The sequence below is a fragment of the Symphodus melops genome, assembly GCF_947650265.1.
Source record: "Symphodus melops genome assembly, chromosome: 17".
Taxonomy (NCBI): Eukaryota; Metazoa; Chordata; class Actinopteri; order Labriformes; family Labridae; genus Symphodus; species Symphodus melops.
The window spans coordinates 178,580-202,160 of record NC_136707.1 but is presented as its reverse complement, the minus strand read 5'-3'; the positions used below and the strand labels follow the sequence as shown (position 1 = coordinate 202,160).

The 23,581-nt window shown below is 48.5% G+C and overlaps 6 protein-coding genes across 7 annotated transcripts; 3 read left to right on the top strand and 3 right to left on the bottom strand.

Annotated features, from left to right (window-relative positions):
- Positions 1-416: 416 nt before the first annotated feature.
- Positions 417-2,125, top strand: ndufa6 (NADH:ubiquinone oxidoreductase subunit A6). Its single transcript, XM_079366982.1, has 3 exons — positions 417-578; positions 1,720-1,835; positions 1,930-2,125. Exons 1-3 carry the CDS (start codon positions 440-442, stop codon positions 2,059-2,061), a joined length of 387 nt encoding a protein of 128 aa, XP_079223108.1. The 5' UTR covers positions 417-439; the 3' UTR covers positions 2,062-2,125.
- Positions 2,126-2,332: 207 nt separating this feature from the next.
- smdt1a (single-pass membrane protein with aspartate-rich tail 1a) lies at positions 2,333-4,010 on the bottom strand. The gene is made up of 3 exons (XM_079366989.1): positions 3,812-4,010; positions 3,502-3,665; positions 2,333-2,542 (listed from the first exon to the last, which is right to left on the bottom strand). The coding sequence occupies exons 1-2, from the start codon at positions 3,965-3,967 to the stop codon at positions 3,528-3,530; spliced, it is 294 nt and encodes a 97-aa protein (XP_079223115.1). The 5' UTR covers positions 3,968-4,010; the 3' UTR covers positions 2,333-2,542; positions 3,502-3,527.
- Positions 4,011-4,438: 428 nt separating this feature from the next.
- fam234b (family with sequence similarity 234 member B) lies at positions 4,439-10,631 on the bottom strand. The gene is made up of 13 exons (XM_079366958.1): positions 10,501-10,631; positions 8,820-9,365; positions 8,257-8,370; positions 8,001-8,168; positions 7,768-7,883; positions 7,474-7,624; positions 7,227-7,368; positions 6,961-7,146; positions 6,776-6,854; positions 6,438-6,605; positions 6,228-6,348; positions 5,933-6,159; positions 4,439-5,839 (listed from the first exon to the last, which is right to left on the bottom strand). Exons 1-13 carry the CDS (start codon positions 10,535-10,537, stop codon positions 5,837-5,839), a joined length of 2,058 nt encoding a protein of 685 aa, XP_079223084.1. The 5' UTR covers positions 10,538-10,631; the 3' UTR covers positions 4,439-5,836.
- Positions 10,632-11,699: 1,068 nt separating this feature from the next.
- Positions 11,700-17,253, top strand: poldip3 (polymerase (DNA-directed), delta interacting protein 3). Of its 2 annotated transcripts, none has more exons than XM_079366969.1 (10): positions 11,700-11,809; positions 13,116-13,216; positions 13,592-14,055; positions 14,150-14,191; positions 14,284-14,361; positions 14,837-15,076; positions 15,183-15,260; positions 15,549-15,678; positions 15,809-15,875; positions 15,960-17,253. In XM_079366969.1, exons 1-10 carry the CDS (start codon positions 11,742-11,744, stop codon positions 16,174-16,176), a joined length of 1,485 nt encoding a protein of 494 aa, XP_079223095.1. In that variant the 5' UTR covers positions 11,700-11,741; the 3' UTR covers positions 16,177-17,253. The 2 variants fall into 2 exon arrangements, with proteins under 2 accessions (XP_079223095.1, XP_079223094.1); XM_079366968.1 differs by having other exon boundaries at positions 14,147-14,191.
- A 380-nt stretch (positions 17,254-17,633) lies between these two features.
- On the top strand, positions 17,634-19,398 carry rrp7a (ribosomal RNA processing 7 homolog A). The gene is made up of 7 exons (XM_079366975.1): positions 17,634-17,744; positions 17,927-18,069; positions 18,253-18,378; positions 18,471-18,594; positions 18,808-18,905; positions 18,983-19,190; positions 19,264-19,398. Exons 1-7 carry the CDS (start codon positions 17,681-17,683, stop codon positions 19,347-19,349), a joined length of 849 nt encoding a protein of 282 aa, XP_079223101.1. The 5' UTR covers positions 17,634-17,680; the 3' UTR covers positions 19,350-19,398.
- A 404-nt stretch (positions 19,399-19,802) lies between these two features.
- On the bottom strand, positions 19,803-23,388 carry LOC306838654 (zona pellucida sperm-binding protein 4-like). The gene is made up of 12 exons (XM_079366964.1): positions 23,002-23,388; positions 22,793-22,917; positions 22,040-22,160; positions 21,786-21,920; positions 21,541-21,713; positions 21,389-21,468; positions 21,044-21,177; positions 20,795-20,978; positions 20,574-20,718; positions 20,437-20,506; positions 20,070-20,210; positions 19,803-19,961 (listed from the first exon to the last, which is right to left on the bottom strand). Exons 1-12 carry the CDS (start codon positions 23,189-23,191, stop codon positions 19,843-19,845), a joined length of 1,617 nt encoding a protein of 538 aa, XP_079223090.1. The 5' UTR covers positions 23,192-23,388; the 3' UTR covers positions 19,803-19,842.
- Between the last annotated feature and the right edge of the window lie 193 nt (positions 23,389-23,581).

Genomic DNA, 23,581 nt, shown 5'->3' with positions numbered 1-23,581 from the left:
CAAATAAAGACAAACACAACGACTGATCCTGTTTGTGCACACGCCTGAGGCCACGCCACACGATAATTATTTGTGTGCTGTCAAGTTCATGTTTAAAAAAGAAAAGAAAAGGGAAATTCCTCTTTTGAGACAGATCCAAACTCTAAGATGGACTGAAAGAATAAAAATGTTTATTTCATCAGGCCGGAAACATTTAGTATACACCAGCAATATATACTTATACCTTCATCAGCGCTCTAAACTTCACTGCAGTTTGAATATATGATGATATTTTAGTGTTGAATGTCTGAAAACATGAATAAAAGGTAAACGTTACCTGTCAGGACTTTTGACTGGCTGTTTATGAATGTCTTCCTCCACACCGCGAGGCGGCAGCACTGAGAGAAGCAGCTTACTGACGTTATACAGTCGCAACCGGAAGTGTCCGCAGACGGCAGTCATGGCGTCGACAGCGGCGGCTCGAGTTGCTGCGGGAGCAGCTAAAGTAGTTAAACCGATTTTCAGCCGAGACCTGGACGAAGCGAAGCGCAGGGTCCGGGAGCTGTACCGGGCCTGGTACCGAGAGGTCCCGAACACAGGTATGTGGGTCCACTTGGGCCGATGAACAGCTGAGAGAGCGCGCGAGCGTCAAGGTCGTGAGCAACATTAGCCGCTAACAGTAAATAAATAACTAACAGAGAAGGTGTTACGGTGTAAATGGTGACCGTGTGAATTGGTGGCTTTTAGCTGAATCAGGCCGTGATTGTTGAAAAGTGTCGCAAAGAAACATTTATTTTATAAAGTAAACAAGGAGGTACAACTTCTGTCTTTGATTTCTGTTGTAACTATGACAACCACACTCAGGTTTTAATCGACAGTTTGAACTCCAATCAGTGAGACCCCCACACGGCCGTTTTAGACGCCCCTGGGTTTGCCAGATATGAGAGCAGTTATCAGGTGAACAGGTGTTGCAGCGATGGAAGCGGGCAGTGGAACTGCTTCAGATAGAAGTGATTGTACCCGAGCTAAAAAGCCTCTGCATGTTTCTAATAAGCTCCAGCAGCAGAAAGCTGCTCAAACTAGGATCAATGTTGGAGATGAAACATGGAGAGAGGTTAGAACGCAGAAAGCTTTACAGACCCATGCAGAGCTGGCTAAACACTGAAGCTACAGTGTCCACCACATGCAGAGCTGGCTAAACACTGAAGCTACAGTGTCCACCACATGCAGAGCTGGCTAAACACTGAAGCTACAGTGTCCACCACATGCAGAGCTGACTAAACACTGAAGCTACAGTGTCCACCACATGCAGAGCTGGCTAAACACTGAAGCTACAGTGTCCACCACATGCTGACCTGTGTGAGAGGAGGGGCGGAGACAGCTCTCTGTGATGATTAGAGTTTAGACTGCAGTACTCATTTTAAACACTAGGGGCTCTGACTTTGGTCAAGCACAGTATGGAACTGTGAACCCTGATCTTAGTTGCTTTTCTCCGCTCTCTGGACCCTGACTTGGTGGGTGGCGTGTAAGCCAGATGGCGGCGGCGCCCTGACTTAAGGGCAGGACAGTACTTATCTTTATTTTGGTGCCATTCCCACCGTTTGACAGTGAAAAGGCCAAAGGATGCTACTTAACTGGACTTATTGATGGAAAACTCAGGTGACAGTTTGAACGTAACGTTTTCTGTTTTTTGTCGGCGAAGCTGATTGGCTGTAAACGGTTCTTTGTGTTTGTCCACAGTGGCGATCTTTCAGCTGGACATCACGTCACGTCAGGGGAGAGACAAAGTGAGGGAGATGTTCGACAAAAACAAACACGTCACAGATCCCCGAGTCATCGACATGTTGGTCATCAAGGTAAAAACTTGCTAACCGTAGGAACCAATCACACGGCTCTGTCGTCAGAGGATAAAAAAAGATGGTGGTTTCATGTTCCTTTTTTAATCTCCAGGGGAAGATGGAGCTGCAGGAAACCATCCACGTGTGGAAGCAGAAGACTCACATTATGCGTTATTTCCACGAGACCGAAGAACCTCGTCCCACCGACTTCCTGTCCAAATTCTACCGGGGTCATGACCCCTGACCTGTGTCCCCGTCAGTCCTGATTGGTTGTTTCTCCTCTATTGTAAATACAAAGTGAATACACACACTGACCTGTGTCTTCTGTTCGTGTGTCGTTTTAATCTGTTTGGATTCTGCTGAGAGGTCAAAGTTCACTGTTCACACGGGTCGACCTTTTATGAACGACCTCCTCGGTTACGTGCTCACTTCCTGTATAGTGTCTTTTTTTAAGGTGTTTGTGGGGATTTCTGCAGCGTCTCACGACGTCTGAATGGTTTTGTAAAGAATGACTCATTTCAATCTGCGTCCCTTTATTAAGACTTCATCAGTGCATGCAGAGACAGTACGACACGGGCGGCGCTGTGCAGCCCGGTCGCTATGGTAACGGCAGGAAACCCCGAAACTCTTTCAAAGTGTGGATAGAAGGCGACACACAGCAGAGGCAACGACAGGAAGGCAATCGAGTGCTCACACGATCGACTCAGAGGCGACGACACGACGACCTGCGGAGGAGAGAGAGAGAGAGAGAGAGCGCTGGTCAATGTGAGGTCATCAAGTATCCAAGTGATCAGACAACATCGTTGGACTTACTGATCATGTGCACGAAACCCGATGTTGCACGTGTTCAACATGGACAGTGTTTTCTGCAATTTAGAGTTTGAAGGAATTTGCATACATGAGCGTGGAGGCAGGTTAACGAGCGTGGAGGCAGGTTAACGAGCGTGGAGGCAGGTTAACGAGCGTGTACGCAGGTTAACGAGCGTGGAGGCAGGTTAACGAGCGTGGAGGCAGGTTAACGAGCGTGGAGGCAGGTTAACGAGCGTGTACGCAGGTTAACGAGCGTGGAGGCAGGTTAACGAGCGTGGAGGCAGGTTAACGAGCGTGGAGGCAGGTTAACGAGCGTGGAGGCAGGTTAACGAGCGTGTACGCAGGTTAACGAGCGTGGAGGCAGGTTAACGAGCGTGGAGGCAGGTTAACGAGCGTGGAGGCAGGTTAACGAGCGTGTACGCAGGTTAACGAGCGTGTACGCAGGTTAACGAGCGTGGAGGCAGGTTAACGAGCGTGGAGGCAGGTTAACGAGCGTGTACGCAGGTTAACGAGCGTGGAGGCAGGTTAACGAGCGTGTACGCAGGTTAACGAGCGTGGAGGCAGGTTAACGAGCGTGGAGGCAGGTTAACGAGCGTGTACGCAGGTTAACGAGCGTGTACGCAGGTTAACGAGCGTGGAGGCAGGTTAACGAGCGTGTACGCAGGTTAACGAGCGTGTACGCAGGTTAACGAGCGTGGAGGCGTCCATGTTTGTGAAGTCCAACCCATCACTCCCAGTGTTCCCAATACTACACATCAATCCCAGCGTTGTCAGTATTTTCATCTGATTGGCTCTTTGGCGTAATGGAGGCGTGGTTATGGTCATATTTCGGGGGGGGATAAATCCTGGAGACGACCCTGCTCAGTGTTGATACCTGAAACCAGGAAGTCCTCGGAGCGCTCAGTCATCATCATCATCATCCTCAGGGACGAAGATGTCGTGCTCCTCCAGCAGCGCTGCGAAGTTCTTGCTAATCCGAGTCCCCACGTACAGGAAAGGAACCACGACCAGAGCGATCCGGATCAGACCGAACGGGGTCTGCTCCCGGTGTCACACACACCACAAACACAGAAACCTTAGCTCAGCTCGTGCACACACTTTTATTCACTTTTATTTTAAGTCTGAGTCTTATTACGTCACCGCTCCTTCAGGTGACTCGCACGAGCCTTCAAACCGACACTCACCTTCTTGGGTTTGGGCAGAACACTTCCGGAGGAGGAGGTCACGGCGGTCCGGCCCGGTGTCACGGTCCTCCCCGGCCCTGTAGAGGGGCTTAACGGGGAGAAGAGACCGTTTCTGGGGACGCACAGCCGGGCCAGACGACCGAGGGCCGACGCCATGTTGATCTGCAGCAATGCGGAAAAACAGAAGAGGTGCAACAGCGCCACCTGGCGAAACTTTTACATCTCTCTGATACATTTGATTTATTTTATAAATTATATTTTTGCACAACTTTACAAACATACATTTGTACCCATGATTAATACATTTTAAATTACTGAATTTCTAATCATGTATTATTTATATTTAATTATTTTGGCTTTAAATTTATTAACTTTTTCTTTTTTTAACAAATAATCTCAGAGAGCTGACGACGCTCTCTTCCTGTGTGATCAATCAGCCAATCAGAGAGCTGCTCTCTTCCTGTGTGATCAATCAGCCAATCAGAGAGCTGCTCTCTTCCTGTGTGATCAGACAGCCAATCAGAGAGCTGCTCAGTATGTCCTCCTTCTAACTTTAGATTCTGCTCCTGAATGCCAAAAACAACAAAACAGGAAATAAATGTTGAAATAAAGACGATGCAGTAAATATTGATTTTCATAATTTTATTTAAGTTGCAGTTTACATTTCAATGTCATCTCCTTTAGTGTCCACATAGAAAAAACTAACAATATATATACAAACATAAAATAAAGCAAAAAGGCAGATCAATAAATACTGTACAACTTTAAATATTTACAGACTCCCCCTGAAGCGTGGTGACGAGCAGAGACAGTCATGAGGGTTTAATGGATGACATCACACGTTCATACTGACCGTAGAGGCGTTAGAGGAGTGAGTGATGCGTAAGAACATATTTACACGCTCAGCCATCAGCGTCATTGTGCTTCAAGTCAGAATAAAGTACCTCTTCTGTTGTCAAGTCCAAAACAAAACATTCACAGAAATGTTCATAATTTAAATAGTAACTGCAAAAAAGAACATGAAGCAAAGCGATATGAATAAGACGTCCATCTTTAAAGTCAGACTCAGCCAAACGAACACGATGCGTCCAGCTCAGCGTGACTTCTCAGGGCCTGATTCACTGAAGGATTGAGCTGGACCCGTTCAAAGGACTCGCCTGACTGCTCTGCAGAGCGAACAGCGTCTGTGTGTTAGTGCGGTTTGCGCTTTTTTAAATGATCTATTATGAAGTCATTTGGGGGTATTTCTACATAAATCAGCATCATTGCCTAAAGCAGCTAGCTCACAAACAGCGGCGCTAACAGCCATGCACGGATAACTGCGCCGTAGTATTTATGAGAGATGTGATTCTCAAACTTTCCAGTAATCAAGATCGTTTCAAGCTGCAAGTTCACGGAAAAGACAGAAGCTGCTAACTTCAAGATAAAAGGTAAAGAGTGTAAATATGACTTATTAACCCTTTACAGGCCACTCACTGAAATACTTTGAAATTCAAAAATTCCACCTCATAGTTTCATTCAGGGACAGAACAGAACATCATTTCTGTTGTTAAGTGTATTAAATATAGACAAAGTTAGTGTTTGGTTCAAATGCCACAATAGCAGGATCAGTGACGTAGGGTGATCTCTTCTGATTGGCTGAGTGAGGATCACATGCTTCTCGACCTTACTGAGGTGCAGAAGGGCGGCCATATGTAATGTTTGTGGAAATTAAAAACAGTCACTTTCCCTATAAAGGGTTAATATAATCAGGGCTGTCATTGGCTACACATTTCATCCAGGTGTGTGGAGGCGTCACCATGGCGATGATGTGAGTAGTGTTGTAGCTTTGTTTGATGAAACTCACACGTTTCGAGTTTGTCCTCGCCATCTTTACGTGGACAGACGTGAGCTCGGTCACGTGATGAACAAATAACAACCCAGTCTTAGTGAACCCGACCCTGAGTGTGTCCTTAGTGCAGAGAATGGTCCCAGTTCAGTCGGCGTGGGTCCGTCCAGTCGTACCGTGGAGGCAGCGCTGACTCTTCACTGAATGAAGCAGAGATTTATTAAAGACACCACGTGAATGTTGGGAGCAGCTGGATGTCACGCCGCTGCGTCTCACGCCGCTGCGTCTCTCACCTGTTGTTTGAAGGTCAGGCGCCTGAAGAACTTGTTGACCTCGTACGCTCCAGGTTTGACCGCCTCTCCCGGCTTGCTGCTCGCTCCTAACCTGACCATTTGTCCTTTGGCGATGGCGGTTCTGAGGCCCATGCTCTTGACGATCTGAGCGCCGGGCTCTGAGCCGGGAGTGGGCCGAGAGGACGCGGTGATGTAGAAAGCGTCTTTTTGGTGCCCGTGGTAACTCACTGTCAGAGAAGAAGAAAAGGTGAAGCAGCGATGTAATACAACCCTGCAGTCGAGTTCCTCGTCATACCTGCAGAGGTGAGCGCCGTGTCCGTGGTGCTGTGGAGCTCCAGGAGGATTGTGGGATACGCCGGGTGAAGCAGGAAGAGTTTTCTGATGAGCGGCTGAGCTGCAGCGACGCCTGGAGACACCTGAAGGGAGTCACGACACGTCGGAATGAAGACAGCACAAAGTACCCAACATTCAAACATCTGCACAGCGTTCTCCACGTCACACTCACAGTTGTCTTTGTGACGTTCTTCTGTGCTCTGATTGGATCGCTGGCCCAGAAGAGGAAAGCTGATTGGCCAGTTGAGGTCAAGATGGCTGAAGATTCTAACATCAGACCGGGACACACGAACTCAGCCGACCACAGAAGTTTCCCTTTTGCTCCGTCGACGACCTGCGCCTGAGAGAGAGGAGAACAGAGTCACAAACCTCCTGCCCCCCTTGCAGGACTAACCCCCTGTCCTTGGGGGATCTGGTCTGTTTCTAAAGCCCTAAACCCAGCAGAGACCCTCCCTTCACGTGATCCCTAAAACCTCCCCTCCCCACTCTTCTCCTCCTCGCCTGTTTTACCTGCATGGTGCCGTTCGCTGCGTGCTGGAGGAAAAGATCCAGCACTCTGTCATCGTTGAAGTGTCCTGGGACTGGTTGGCTGTAAGGTGGAGAAAGAAAATCACGTGATGAATCACCTGTGATGACCTCACATGACCTCTGCGTGCAGAGTTGATGACACGTCACAGTGAGCGGGGATTACTCACCAGTGCAGCTGAGACGAGTTGAAGGTCCACTCTTTGCGGACGTCTCTCTGCCGGAGCACGGACAGCTTGCTGGAGCCGTAGACCAGCACCCAGTCACTCTTACTGGAGTTCAGGTTGGAGACGCTGTCCAGGCTGTTCCTGAAACCGTCCACGACAGGGAGCAGGAACTCTGCACTCTCAGCTCCTCTGCACAAGACAATCCAGAGAACAAACTGCAGAGCGTGTTTCCCTGTGTGTGACACTCACCTCACTGTTCTGCTGCGTACCTGTAAATGTTGATGAAGGAGGACGAGTTGCTCTTTTTAAGCGCCTCCCAGCTGGGATCCCTCCTCTGCAGCGCCTGAGTGAGAGGCATCTTCCCCGTGGCTTTAATGTACAGATCACTCACAGAGATGGCCTCCACATTACCTGATGGAAATAAAGACATTTACTACAAGTTTGGTCAAAGTGCAGCAACGGCATCGATAAGCGCCCCCCCCTCTGATCACACACACTCTCAGCACGTCCGTGTACCTAGTCCAAACAGGATGTAGTATGCTCCTTGCTGGGTCTCATGCACTAAAGGGCCGATGAGGCGTCCTTGTCCGGTGAGGTTGAAAGGGACGGGATGTCCGAGCTTGGCCCCCGTCAGCCCAGAGATCAGAGTCAGGGACAGATCTGAAGCCTGGAAATGAAAGGAATCACGTTAGTTTGTCGAGTGTTGCTCCTCTACAAACTAAAGAATGTGAACTTTTGAAACGGCGTGGTCATCGAGCCTGCAGCTCAGATATAAAGTGGTGATTTAAAGGTGGAGCGGCACAACCTGACCTCGTCTGCAGGCAGGGTGGCGATCAGCAGGTCGGGCACCGAGTCTCCCTGCAGGTCTGGGAGCAACACGGCCTGAGAGACGATGTTCTTCAGCGGCACCGACCACAAGTCCTTCCCTGAGGGGGCGAAGGATGAGACACTGTTACTCCTCTGCGTTCTGCAGCAGGAAGTGACACTTCGCGGTTCTGTACGTGCTCGGGCGTATTTGCTCGCTGTCGCTGTGATTTTCTAACCTGTGGTGCTGTTGATCGCCATGACGATGGATTTTCCGATGATGATGATGACGGGTGACGGCTGGGAGCTGAACTGCAGCCCACACTGGATGTACTTGACGGTCTCACGCGTGACTTTCCTCCACAGCACCTGGCCGCTGACTGCAGACAGCGCCACCAAGCTGTAGACTGGAGACATGACAGAGTCAGAGAGGGGAAACAAAGAGCAGAGTGAAATGAATCAGCAAAGTCTCCTCAAGAAAAACACCTCTCTTACTTTTGTTGCCCTGGGTGGGCCGGCTGTCATTGGTCCATTCAGTAACGCCCAGAAACACATCGTCCAATGAATCGCCATCAGAATCCCACAGGGCCAGCGCAGGTGGGTTTACACCTAGACAGGTGGAGACACAAAACACAAAATGAAGCTCCGCCCACGAGAGGACTCGTGCTCAGCAGCTGCTCTGAGACAAAGACATCATCAGTGAACTCTCAAGCTGTGTGAGGAAGCTTCTAACTGACTCGTCTCTGCAGCGTCTTCATGCACAAACAGGTCGGGACTCGTGAGGCGGGCCGAGTGGCGCTCACACTCCTCCATAATTACACCTTACTATTTAACAGCCTCGTCTCGCCAGAGACTCCAGTGACCTCTTTTCTCAGCGAGGACTGTGAGCAAGGTTCTTATAGAGGAGCGTTTGACGTTTGATCACTCGACGTCTCGTGTGTGTGGACGTCTAACAGCAGCTGTGTGATCTGACGTCCTCGCTCAGAGGATTCTAATCAAACTGTCCTCATCTTTATGTTCACCAACGTGTCTCTAGTCTCAGGTTTTTTTGACTTTACCTCCTGCCACTCCCAGCGCTCGCTCCCACTGCAGCTTCTTCTCCAGCTCCGCCTTCTGGCAGGGAATCAGGAACGCACAGAGCAACACGAGCAGCATGGCGCAGACCAGAGGCACCAGGAAAAAGGCGCTTCTGATGGCGTGCTTCATCCTTATCCTCTTCTCCTCCTCCTCCGCACTAAGAACCCCGAGCCCAGCGGGCCCTCCACACCCTCCTCTGTCGTCCCCGGCCCTGTCCCTCCCCGAGTCCCTGTGACTCCAGTACTGCCCGCCTTTCACGTCGTCCGTGTCCTGCCTCGACTTGCTGGGGAGTCGCTCCCTCCATTCGTCCTCCTCTTCATCCTCATCCTCCTCCTGGCCTTCGTCCTCGCCCCCCACCAGTCGTCCTGATCTGCCACCGCGCAGTTTTGAGGAGCCGGCACCGAGACAGCCGTCCCTGCCGAGGCCATTTCTGGGGTAGTTGAGAACGAGGTCGTCCTCCTCGCTCTCGTCCTCGCTGTCTGCTTGGGTCAGAGGGTCGTACTCCCCGAGCTCGGAGCCCTTCTTCCCTGCAGACACACAGTTACAGCAGTCAAACATGACAGATCTAAGGAGAGCACTGTATGGTCAAAACAGCCTGAGATGGTTAGAAGTGGACTGTTGCTCGGATTGGTTGACTCTGGGAGGTTATCTGCAATAACCAATAAGAGCGAGCAGAGCGGGGAGCTGATGGCCATGTGATGTGCTAATAGCCAGATGTGCTCGGGTGCTCCAATCGACACGATTTATTTGCGATATCGGGTGATGAACTACACTTCCCACAATCATAGAGTGTTTCTGATTGGTTGATCTTGCTGAACAGATACTGTAAGTCTAAAGCTGTGTTTATAAACTACAAGATAGTACATCACCTGTGTTAACAACATAAACACGATAACAACAACGAAGGTTAGTTTAAATGAGAAATGACATCACTCACAATGGATTGTGGGATGTGTAGTCCCTTTTTGTTTTGCTTTATTTAAACGCCGTTTTGGTGCCGAATTAAATGCTCCATAGTCACGAGTACTGGGGTCGCTGGTTGTCATGGTTACAAGCTTCAATCTCTTGATAAAAGGATTTTGTGAAAAAAAAAAACGAAGGAGGATTTTAAAGGGGAAATGCGTTTATTATTGTCACATTGTGTGACGTCACGAGCAAGCACCTCAGCACATCTGGTAATCAATAATATCTATCACACTATAAAACAATGAATTAAACACTTCATCTATTGTTTGTGTTACATTTACCGTATTATTTCTATCTGCTTAATACTGTCATATTTAATTGTTAATATAAATAAGTGTTTTTGTTGTATTCTTGGTATTTGTGATGTTAGCTTGTTGACGCAGCAACTGTTACTGTGATAATGTTAGCAGTTAGCTTACACACAGAAGAGATAAACAGACATCTTTGTTTTTATCACTCTGGATCCTTTCAGAAACGTTTCATTTATTTAATGTTATTTAGAACAGTAGCTGGCGGTCTGTTTGAAGTATAAACCAGATAGAATAAACTACATGTGCACGCGCATTCAGAGAGAGAGAGAGAGACAGAAGATAATTTGATCAACCCGCCTTGAACACAGGATGGATTTAATAAAATCATCATCACCTGAATGTGCTCGGTAAACTGTATCGGTGAGAAACGATGAGAGCATCTTACCGGGCAGTTTGAGGGCACGCGACAGAGCTGCAGCCATTTCTCCTCTAACGGAACCGAGAGGCTGCGGCGCGAGGACAGCAGCGCGAGGACAGCAGCGAACGCGCAGCTTGGCGCTTCGCCTACACAACTGCATCATGGGTATTGGAGTTTTTTTGTTTTTTTTTACCTTTTTTTTTTTTTGCAATGAGAGCCTTGAACAGCAACTCAGAAAACACTTAATAGAACTGAAATAAAAAAAATAACTAAAGGATTTCCAAAAGTATTAAAGTATTTGAGTGTCTCATTAAGACCTTTATCAAAACTGACTTTTTCAGAGAGATGTTCCTGATTTCACTCGAATTTAATGTTTGTAATAATTTGTGTCTTTAAATGTATTGTTCCCAAGCAGCAACCTTCAGTGTTAAAATAGATGATGCTGAAGTGTAACATCATGCAGTTCCTGCTACTTCCTGTAACTACATTAGTTACAATACACACCCACTGTCCCCCTCCCCTGTTTTTATATCAGATATTAACAGATTGTATCTCGTATTCCTTTTTTGTGGGATGCAGGATTACTATCTAAATTCATTTGTTATTTTTTACAGGTTTAGGGTTCGGGGAAGGTCCTAGTCCCACGAGGCATCTCGCGAAGTAAGCGAGTCACCTCCGCGAGCAGACCTTTACCCCTTCAAAAATTGATCTCGTAATGTAAACGAGGACACGGGCGTCACCCCGCGTCGTTATTTTCCTTACTCATCAGTTTAAGGCATGACGCATCAAATGTCGAAAACCGATCATAATACAGTACGCTACCGTCTTTACTCACGGTGCAACACGTAGCTTACGTTCAGCATGTTTCATTTTCAAACTGCAGCTCTGTAGAACATGAACATGTTTAAAATCAAACACGAACAAATTAAATTGAAGATTTTAACAAGATTTATGCCTTAAAATCGTATGTGATGTTATGTTGCAAAGGCTCATGGGTAATGATGTATGAATGGACCCCGCATTTTGTCAAGATCAATCGAGCGCAGAGCAAAGCAACGGTTGCTTAGTCGATAAAGTCTGACTCAGCTTGTGTTAAAATAAGAATGAACTGACATCATTATCTTTTTATTTAAGAGTAAACATTAAAACGTGACATTAGACCAAATACGTAAACGGACAACTCTCAATTTCTCCCCGAAATCGGCTTCCGTAGTCTTTGTTTGAAATGCGTCTGCACGCATGCGCCGTGAGGCAGTGCAGAGTAGAAGATGGCAGACGTCTCTCTTGATGAAGTGATCCGACAGCGCGGCATTAACCACAAGGCACCGACTCAAAGGTACGAAATATCCACATTTGTGATCCATGTTTGAGCTTTTAATGGCGCGGGAACTTCAAGGAACACGTATTAAAGCCTAGCGAGATTTAAAACATGAGGTAGCTAGTGTGCTAATTTCACTTTAGCCCGCTGTAAACGGCGTCGTTAACGTTAGCATGGGCTAAAGATATTAGCCTCGCGAGGCCTTTAAATTTGAAGCTTTTAATCGTTAAATTGAAACATTTTTAAGTCTGCACTTCGAGTAAAGAGTGTTGTTAGATCATTAGTCTTTCCACATTAAAGTAGAGAAACGTTTGAAGCTGTTTGTAACATCACTCGGCTAGCGCTGCTACCTAGCATGCTACTATTGATATTTGTTCTCCCAGTATGAAACTGCCCAGATTACTGGGAGCACTGGGTTTCAGGAGGCTTGTTCAAATATGTTCCTGCTGTGAAATAATACAGGAGGCGTTCATGTGATGTTATTAAAGGTTTAAAGAGTTATTATTCAAACAAACATGAAGAGAAGGGTCGAGCTGAAGGTAAACAAAGTAAGACTTATAAAATGATTATTTAATAAGTTATATAAACACTGAAGCATGGACTGAAAAAGGATCAGAAAGGATGAACATGATTACATTTCCAGAGCACCTTTTCAATGGACTCAAGGAACCTTTCAAGAGACTTAAGGACTTTACGTGGTGGAGGGGCCAAATGAAAATCAAATCAAACTGAGACAAGAAGCATTGGATGGAGACCGATCTGTGACATGCAGGGTTCCCACGGTCATGGAAAACCATTTTAAAATCTAACTTTCCAGGCCTGGAAAAGTCATGGAATTAGTAAAGTTGTTGTGAACTCTTCCACGTACGTGTGATGTTGACAGAATGATTCCGGTTCTTGACGGGATTGGAGTCAAAAATCTCACACCGTTGTTAGTTTTTATACAATAATTAACAGTTAGAGTAAAGTGTACGATACAGCTCTGTCCGTGTACTTATACAGGCGGTAAATGATCATGGAAATTCTATTATGGGTCCTTGAAAAGTCATGGAAAAGTTTGAAATGTTGTCCATCAAAATGTGTGGGAACCTTGGACATGGATCATCAGATCCGATCCGCCCCGTCTTGACCTTCGAGTTTATTTTTCCAGAGAAAACTGAAACAGTTTAAACTAGATTATGAACCAATCAAAGGAGGGTTTACTATTCCTCAATATTAAGCATGTTTCCTTCATGTCTGATTACAGAGGAACAGAGCAGCTCTCTGATTGGTCCTTTAAATTATGTGTTATGTAATGTAAGCCATGAATGTTTCTCTCTGTCAGACCAATGTTCGGACGCGGTGCAGGAGGAGCTGGTAAGGGCTTTGACGCCCGGCAGAGGATAGGGGTCAACGATGTTAGGCAGCGGCTTGGAGGTGGAGCAGGTAAGAGCCAACACTACTGTTATTTTCATGGTTAATAGTATCACAAAGTAAAAAACACACGGGTACCGATGTCGTCTGATTGTTACTGATGGATACTTTATTGATCCCGAGGGAACTTCAAGGCATCCAGTAACAGTACACAAGACATTAGTTACCCCTCCCTTCTGTATATAATGAAGCTGAAACAACATTCAAAGTCCCCCCATATGACTCAGAATAAACAGATTACATATTAAACCCGTGCAAATGTCAAAATAGACTCCTACTTAAAGACCTGTGCAGGGAAGAAAATATGTGCTATTTGTAAACAGTTGTCGAATCATTTGAAAGTTTAACATTGTGATCTGAAGCCTCTCGCTCCTCGTCTCCTTTCAGGTTTTCAAGTGAAAGATGCCAGAGAAATGCTCGGCCAGAAAGACGCCCGCTTCAAAATCCGAGGCAAAGCAGGAGGAGGAGCAGGAGGAGGAGGAGCAGGAGGAGGAGGAGGAGGAGGAGGAGTGAAGGATGCTCGCCAGATGATCAACTCACGCAAAGAGGGGCAGATTCAGATAAACGTCCCTCTACAGACCGCCACACAGAAGACCACAGTAACACACCAGCTACAGAGCCAGACACACGTGCCACAGATGCACGCCAACCACAACCTGGCCGGTGTGAATCTGAGACATCTCACCCGTAATGTACAAGGACTGAATGTGAGGGCCGGCGTAACGCCCCAGCCAGGAAGTAATCAGAGAGTGATGGACGCTCGTGATAGGCTGAGCCTCAAGAGGAGCATCGGAGGGACGCCGACACAAACGGCTACGGCACCGCCACTAAAAATAACCAAAACCATCCAGGTGAGCTTCGTATGAGTAACCTTCCCTCTGTAAAGGACCACGGCCTGCGTTCCCCGACCTCCTTAACGCCTTGTTGTTTTTTCCCTCACAGCAACGACCTTTAGGGATGACCGGAGGAATCCGCTCAGCCACACAGGTGCAGAGTGGTTCTCCTCAAAAACACCATCACATTTCATCTTTTCTATCAAGAATTAAAAAAGTTCATATTTTGAATGCTCTCGCCCGCAGCCCGTCTCTAATGAGCTCGACGGCATCGCCAACAAACAGATGAAGTTCATGACGGCTAACAGCGGGCTGCAGTCACGGGTAAGAGCGTCTACATGTTAGTACAGCAGAAACTGGGCCCGGACAGATTCTGTCTTACCCCTGCATGTTCACACGTAGACTGATCCAAACAGGGCCAGTCTTTCTGGTGTCTCCTCAGTCATTTGTCTCTGCTGCGTCTCAGAGCGGGACAGGAAGTCACTCCATGAGACAACATTGAACCATCCAGTTAGTTTCAAAATGAAACGCTCAGTTTTGACGGAGAAACAAAAGGACACGTCAGAGCTTCTTAAAGGTCGTGTGTTGTGTTCATACCACAGACATCATAACACCCTGTGGACCATTCTGTGACTTCCCTGGGAACTCCAGCTGTTCCACATGTGGAAGAGTGTTTGACGTGTTCTGTGGGACGAGGACATTCGTACTGTGTGTGTATCTACTGTTTGCTTCATGCACTCTGTAAGTCAGAAGATGTCGATGATTGAACTGTGAACTTTTCCTTCTTGTGTAAACTCAGCCGGGGACTCTGGGCTCCTCATTCTCCATGTCAGGCCCGATCACCAAGGTGGTTAAAAATGATGCGTACACCGCTCCACGCCCTCCCGTCCCCGTGGCTCCCACCCGGCCCAACACCAGCGCCGCTGCAGCCCGGTCCTCCGCTGCAGCCCGGACCTCCTCTGCAGCCTTACAGCCGGTCTCCAGAACTCTGCAGCAGCACACAGCCGAGGCTGCCACAACGGCTCCGGCTCCCCCGCAGGTAAACGCCTCTCACCTGTGACTCGTCACTTATCGTCTCCTTGGGACATTTCATGTCGTCCACTGTCCAACTCGCACGCTTCACATGATGTCGTGTGTCTTTGCAGCCTGCTTTCAGCCCGTTGGAGGGGACAAAAATAACGGTGAACAACCTGCACCCCCGGGTCACCGAGGAGGACATCGTTGTGAGTAAATCTCCCTGATGGTGATTCATCTTGAGTTTGTGTTTGACACTCGCCGCTCACTGTGTGTGTGTGTGTGTGTGTGTGTGTGTGTGTGTGTGTGTGTGTGTGTGTGTGTGTGTGTGTGTGTGTGTGTGTGTGTGTGTGTGTGTGTGTGTGTGTGTGTGTGTGTGTGTGTGTGTGTGTGTGTGTGTGTGTGTGTGTGTGTGTGTGTGTGTGTGTGTGTGTGTGTGTGTGTGTGTGTGTGTGTGTGTGTGTGTGTGTGTGTGTGTGTGTGTGTGTGTCCATCAGGAACTCTTCTGTGTGTGCGGCGCCTTGAAGCGAGCCCGTCTGGTGAAGCTGGGCGTGGCCGAAGTGGTGTTTGTACGTAAAGAGGACGCGGTGAGCGCTTACAGGAAGTACAACAACCGCTGCCTGGACGGTGAGTTCAAGGACGCGTGAACATCTGTGTTTTGGTTGCTGCTGGTCGTAGACTTGAACTGAAGTTATCCAGGTTTATGAGGACTTCTTTGTGTCAGCTGTTTGATTTGTTTCTTCTCGTTTGTCTCCAGGGCAACCGATGAAGTGTAACCTTCACATCCAGGGAAACGTCATCACTTCTGATCAGCCCATTCTGTTGTAAGTCAGCCGGCAGGACGTCCTTCTGTTCACAGCTGTTTAGTCTTTGTTAACCCATGACTCTCTCTCTCTCTCCTCGCGCAGGAGGCTGAGCGACACTCCAGGCATCAGCAGCGGCACAAAGAAAGACGGCCTGCCCCCCTCCTTGTCTCGGCCCGCCGGTCAGCGAGCGTCCTCTCAGCCCACTCCTGAAGTGGACCCTCAGACCATCCTCAAAGCTCTGTTCAAGTCCACCACACAGTCCACTTCCACCGCCGAGCCGCCCAGCTCCCAGGCCACCGCCTTCCGCATCAAGATTTAACCCGTGTGTCTGTTCCTTAACGTGTTCCTGCATTCTCAGTGTTCACACATACCAAACCTTGATTTCCATTCTCGCATTAGAAACCGACTTTTACACGTTTGATAAACACGGCGACCTGGAACGTCACACTCATGGACAGAAAACATCTGGATTTAGTTTTTTTTAGGAACCAAATGTTAAAAGATTCAGACTGAAGGAATTATAATCACATTAGTTATTTTAATCCGGTGTGGGGAGGGAAGACAAATTAACACGGGTGTTTTCTGTTTTTTTCTTTAAAATCTTCATCAAGTCGTCCCGGCCTTAAAAAACAAATATTAACTCCTCCCACAGACGGGGAAGGACTCTAACCCCCACATACTCTGCACGCCATGGTCCGTCAGCGCCACTCTGGTCCATGATGGGGTTTCCATGGCGGTTATGCCAGCAGCGCCTCCACGCTCTGCTCCGTTTCAAATATTCAGAATCTGTTTTTCGACGGCGCTCGCCAGGGTCACCCAGACAGGAAGTGACGAGGAAACGCATGGAGCGTCTGGTCCATTTCAAAATAAAACCCAACATCTCGCTTCCTGTTCTCTTTATTCCTGCGTGTTGTTGTCAAGAGGGCGCAGAGCAAAACCCCGGCATGACGGACCGTGGCGTACACGCCGTACGGGGAAATGAGCCTGAGGAAAGTTACTGGGAGGTTTTATTAAATGTCGGGCCTCGGACGTCCACACAGGTGTGTTTTAGAATATCTGCGTTCAGACTTTAAGTTTAACAGCAGATGAAACGTGTATCCGGTCGACGAGGACGGCGTGCACTAACTCTTCACACCATCATGTCGGATATATCCAGTTAACAAACGGACCCGTTATGTTTCCCATCAGGATGTCGTGTGCTGTTTGTGACTGGTGTCTCTGTCGTACGGTTTTCATTCTTTCTCTGCAAACTTTGGATTTATTTACATTCAAGGACTGTAAATGGCTTTTTTTTGTTTTTGTTGTTGCTCTCTTGATTTTTGTCGGTCAAGAAGAAGAGACCAGAGAGAGATCAGATCTGTATGTGAAACGTTGTCATTAAACATTTAGCTTTGTACGAGTCGTCTGAACTGATTCTTTCCCCGCTCCATCCTGAAACGATGCTGCACTCAGCTGTGTGACATCACAACCAGCAGGACCCACACAACCATCAGGACCCACAACCAGCAGGACCCGAGCTTCTCCAAGAGGACAGTTTAATCAGGAATATATTTCTTATATAAAAATAATTATTCTGGATGTTTTATGGGGGGATTGATTTGTCATCAGGGGGCACCAACATCAAGACAAAGCTGAAAACAAATATATTTAAACAAAAGATAAAAACTGATATTTATCTTTCTATAGTTTATTACGTTAGTATTTAAGATTAAACTTTTTTGTTTATTTACAATAAAAAAAACGTAACAATAAAAAAACGTGGTTGCCTCCGTTCATTTTTTTCTCTTTATCTTTTTACTTCCGGTGTTAAAGGTCATTTCAAGATGGCGCCGTCCGTGAAGAAACACGCCAGGGGCCAGCCGTGTGTCATTCCCGGAGGATTTACAGGTAAAATCAAAAACAAATAAGCAAATATAAGACACATAAATATACTACCCGTGACTGTCGCGGGTAGAGTTTGTACTGCGTCATATTTAACGTTTGTTTTTTGTAGTTTTTTAGTTGTAGTCCTCCTCCGCTTGTTCGGCAGACATCACTAGTTGATAACAGAGTCGTGTGTTTGTTTACAGTGTTGTCGCTCCAGTTTGACTCGGACAGCCTGTCACGACACAGTGTTTATGTGAAAGAGCACAAAGTCCGAGCAGAGAGGGGCTCTCAGAGACCTCTGGACCGGACTCTGTTCGTCCTCAACGTCCCCCCGTACTGCTCTCAGGTACACTTCCGGTTTGTCATTCCTTAAAGCCTCTACCTGTTTAATGGTCTGTAGTGGTCATCTTCAAACCTCCTGACCACCTGATGTTGGCGTGTCCACATGTTTTCAGCAGACCCGGGTCAGAGGACCTCAGGTTTCCATGAGGACCCAGGTGAAAGGCGTTTAACATCTTGTCTGTTTCAGGAAGTTATCAGGGAGTTGTTCTCGCAGTTCGGCGATGTTCAGTCGGTGGAGCTGAGAGATCACCCGGGCTCCTCCAACGAGTCCGGACCCAAACTCTCCAAGTTCTTCAAACCGGCTTGCAAACAGGTGGGCGTGTCCCGTTTCTGCAGCGGCACGATGAGCTCAACGCCTTCAGAAACATTCAGGATATTATTTAACGTCCTCGCTCTCCTTTTCAGGGCTTCAAGGTCGGCTACGTCGTGTTTCAGAACGCCTCCAGTGTTTCAGCGGCCAAATCTCACTGGCATGACAAACCGCTGCTGGTTTCCACAGAGCAGCGACCAATCAGGACAGGAGTACAGAGTGAGAGACTGTGTGTGTGTGTGTGTGTGTGTGTGTGTGTGTGTGTGTGTGTGTGTGTGTGTGTGTGTGTGTGTGTGTGTGTGTGTGTGTGTGTGTGTGTGTGTGTGTGTGTGTGTGTGTGTGTGTGTGTGTGTGTGTGTGTCCAGTTGACCTTCAGGGCCACCACAGATTTCCTGACACTCCTAACTCTTGTTTTTCTCTTCCTAACATCAGAATGGATTCGTCAGTACAGGGACTCTTTCATCCAGCCGGACAAACTGCAGGAGACAGTGGACTCCTTCATGAAGGACTACGACAAACGGAAAGACGAGGTGAGAATCCTCCCAACCCGATCAGCGACAGAAACAAAGAAGTCGAGGAGACTTGACCCCGTGCTGTTTGTTCTCAGGAGGCGGAGAGGCAGAAGGAGGAGGCCGAGCAGCAGCAGGAGGACGAAGAGGGCTGGGTCAAAGTCACCAGGGGACAGAAGGGCACCAAGGCCCGCCCCCACAGTGAGGCAGCCAATCAGAGGGCTCTGCAGAAAGAGATGAGGAAGAAGAAGAGGAAGGAGCTCTTGAACTTTTACACCTGGCAGCACAAAAACACCCAAAAAGAGCGTAAGTGTCCCGCTCAGTTTGTGATCGTCACCGTTTGTGTTTAAACTTGACTGGATGTGTTTGTTTGTTTCAGACATCGCTGAACTGAGGAAGAAGTTTGAGGAGGATAAACAGAGAATCGCTCTGCTGAGGGCGCAGAGGAAGTTCAGACCGTACTGAGTCGTGTTTTGGTTTTTTTGTAATATATTTCTGCTAATAAAACGATGAGTCAGCTGAATCACTTTGAAGTCGAGTTTATACGTTTCTGAGTTTATACGGCCTGAGTGAGGCCGTGTGACCACGTGGTGCGGAGAGCGTGCGCCTGGAGAGAGAACGCCGCAGCTTCAAGTTGAAAGCGTTTCCTATCTGTGATCTTCTCCTCGGCCGCCTACGATCGCGTCTCGCTCCGTGTCAACCATGACACCTGCAGTGGAAAGTAACGGAGCAGCGTTGACCATACAGCGACCGTTGTCATGGAGACAGGACAGACGTGCAGCGCTGTTCTTTCAGAGCGCTTCATGCCAACAGCCGGCGTTTTATTGCCCGGGAAAAAAAACAGGAACATGATTTACAAGCATGCAGTTGCACGCCGTAACCTTTGGAGGGCGCCAAATCTCAGAACACCAAAAAACGAGAGCACACCGTTAATGATGAAATATTTTATTCACAAAGTTCACTCTGAGGTTTCATCAGTCTTCTTCCACTTCCTGATGCTCGACCACGCAGTGAGCAGCAGGACCAATAGGAGGGCAGCACCAACTCCAGAGAGGACGTACACCGTCGCCTGAAACGCTGAGTGACAAACGACAGAGGAGGATCAGACGACAGAGTGAAGCTCTGTTACCATGACAACGGTAACCTCTCGTGACCTGCTGTTCAGCTGTCGCCCGTACGCCTCACCTGTGTTTTGTTTGTCACACGGGTCGCGGTCCAGCTCCGTGGCGTTCCGTCCCTGCAGCAGCAGCAGCGGCCCTGAGGACACCAGCTCGACGCGCTCGCGCTCCGATATCGTCTCTCTTCTCTTTCTGTCTTTCTCCGACGCTGCGTGAAGACCAGTGACAGCCATCTCAGGATTACAGTCATCACATTAACCGACAAATCAGCAAACTGCCTCCATGTTTGTCCTGCAGGGGGCGGAGCTTCTGGGGGGCAATGAGCCAAGCAGGAGGAGGGGCCACGTTTGACTGCTCTGAGAAGTTCTCTGACGTGTGCCGACTAAATTTAGCGTTCCGTCTGGGTGAAAGTGTGAGCACGAGGTCAAACTCACAAATGATGGCACAGCGCTGATCACAGTCGATCTCGTCCGTGCAGATTTCCACCCAGCAGTAGAAGAACGTCTGAAAGGGATGAAAACATGAGCGAGGGAAGGAAACACAAAGACACTGAAGGTTTGTGGGGTCTGACCTCCTCCTCGCTGGGGCTTCCTGTTCGAGGGTCCAAGAAGGCGAAGGTCTTCACATCAAACCTCCTGCTTTGGGAGTGCGAGTTGCTCCTCCCCTGTTCGTCGACGGGGACGGAGCTCCTCATGGAGTCTGCGGGGTTCGGACAGCTACCCGGGAGGAGAGACAGGAAGTAGGAAGTGCTGGAACCTGCAACAACATCTGAGCTCTTGCGTACGATCTTACCCGTCGTACAACAGCGTCCACACAGAGTGTCGGGACGCCGGGTAGGCGAAGCAGTCCCGAACGCGCAGGGAGAGGTCGGGGTCGGGGGACGGCTGAGCCATGGCGATCTCCACGTACACGGGTTCACGCAGCTGCAGCGTCACAGGGAGCTGGTCCTCGAGGTAGAAGGACGTGAACGAGGCGTCTGAAGGGACAGACGAGTTTACAGGTTTGACACAAACAGCTGACTCATCGTTTCCGTCTGATCACCTTTAGCGATCTTCATGTGCACTCTGAGCGCGCCCAGAGCGACCACAGGCGGCGGGTTGGTCACTGCAAACAAGGAGCGCAAGTCTGCTGCTCGCTTCAGGTCTGACGAGTCGTATTCACACTGGACCTGCAGACTGAGGAGAGCAAAGCTCATTATCAGACTTCTGGTTTTGTGGTTTAATCAAAGTTTAAAATCCTGAGAGTGAGACACCTTTAAAGGAGAACATGTAACTCTGACACCTAGTGTTTAAAATGGGTACTGCAGTCCAGGCTCTAAACATGACGGAGAGCCGTGTCCCCCTCTGATGTCACAACGTTCAGACCATGTGGGTAAAAAGAACTCACCTAAAAGGTGAATGTTGGGCGTCCGCTGTAGTTTGCAGCTCCTCCACGTCCACCTCGTAGATCGTCACGTCTCCGTCCATCTGCACAGAAACAAGACGCAGCTAACGACGCGTTCCTTTTAATACGACGACCTGGTGAATATGATCAAAGACCTTCATCTGTACGCCACACTCCGTCACTCTGATCTTAAAGACCGCCGTGTCCTCGGTGGTGATCTCGGGGACACACTGCGGCTCATCTCGGATCATGAGTCTGCGGGGGTCGATGGGGGGGTCTGTGTCTGTGGCGTGCACAGAGAACACAAAGTGTCCGTCCAGAGAGCACGCTGCGGATGGACAGAGACACATCTTCAGCTTCTTATTCCCAGCGGTCGGCGATCAGTCAGCGTAGATGTTACCGTTGAGTCTGTAGAAGCAGCTGAAGTCGTTAGCATCGTAGCAGCATCCCCGTTTGTAGCACGCTTCACGTGACATGTGTCGGTGACCACAGTCCACCTGGAAAACCTTTTCAGCCTCACAGCTTCCAGGTAACTCTGGAGAAGAGCCAAGCGTTTAACGTGCGTGTGTGTGTGTGTGTGTGTGTGTGTGTGTGTGTGTGTGTGTGTGTGTGTGTGTGTGTGTGTGTGTGTGTGTGTGTGTCGTCTCCTCTCACCTGTCGGCTCAGGTTGACTCCTCTCGCTGTGTCTCTTTATCAGAGGACAGCTGATGTTCACGCTGAACCATCCGTCTCTTCCTGTCAGCTGCACCTGCAGAGGGATGACCGCTCTGCCGCCCTGAGGATCAAAACGTGATCGCCATGACGACGTCAGGGCGCCCGACCAATTCATTTGCCAGCTGATACTATCGGGCGATCATCGCTATCGGCTACACGCAATCCATCAGTCAAGCTCACGACTGGCTGAGAGCTAAGGCCACGCCCACCTGTCAATCAGCTCAGCTACACGCCTTATTGTGAATAACTCTGATCCTTCATCCAATCAAAACTGCTGAGTCATCAAAACATTCCCCCCGTACAGTGTGTGTGGATGGAGACATGAGCTAATCACACCTATTTGGTTTTTTGAAGCAGGCTGTAAACATGTTCATGTCTGCTGTAAAAACAGGCTGTTTGAATGGGTGTGTATGTGACTTCCTGTGCTGCTGCAGCCAGCCTCTAGTGGACACTGCAGGTACTGCAGCCAGCCCCTAGTGGACACTCCAGGAACTGCAGCCAGCCTCTAGTGGACACGCTGGGTACTGCAGCCAGCCCCTAGTGGACACTCCAGGAACTGCAGGATGTGTTTAGTTTGTGGCAAACTGACCTGAGTGAGGAGTATGAGGACATGTTTGTGTCTTTTCTCTCAGTCCTAGTGAACATCAGCAGAGACCTTTTCCTGGTTCTAAAGGTGAAACAGTTTATTTGTACCTGAATGTGAACAAAGCAGCTGTCATATCTGCTGAACAAGGAGAGGTTCTGGGTCCTCTTGTGGCTCAGTTTCACTCCGCAGGACTCCTCAGACTGAGACACTGGAATCAAAGCTCCCGTCGGGTCTGAGAGAACACAAATCAACCTGATGGAGCACGTGATCAGAAACCATCTTCACCTCCGGGGTTTGCAGGGACGTTCATTCTTACCTTTAGCATGAATGTTACTGTTGACCAGAGATCCAAACACAGCCCTGATTCTCCGGCTTGAGCACGTGACCCGCGGTAACACGAGCTGCTCAGGTGTTTTCTTCAGCAGGACGGCTGAACACTCACAGAGGGGGGCCATGACGGCAAGAACCACACAGATCCAAACACAAGTATCAGAACCAGGATTCATCTTCTCATAGACTGGACGTTTGTTTGATCAGGTTTTGCTCTCAGAGACCCGACGACCTTTCTTTGACACGGGGAGGGGGTCACGGTCACGCGACCGATTTGTTAATTAGCGTTGATTAGTGTGAAGCTTGCAGGCACGTTTGTTTCTGTTCATGCAAAAAAAGAGAACCTCTCAAACAGGTGATGTTCACCTGAGCGCCCTCAGAGCTGCAGGTGAAGAACAACAAGCTTTAATGACCGTGCTGCGTTCAGGTGCTCCATTAATCAGTTAACTCACATTTTAACATTATTAATTCATAAAGTGAAACTCTCTGAGATGACTTTTATAAATCTATCTTCGAGGCGGGTAAACTGAACCATGCTATGAAGAGTGACGTCAGGTTTGACCATC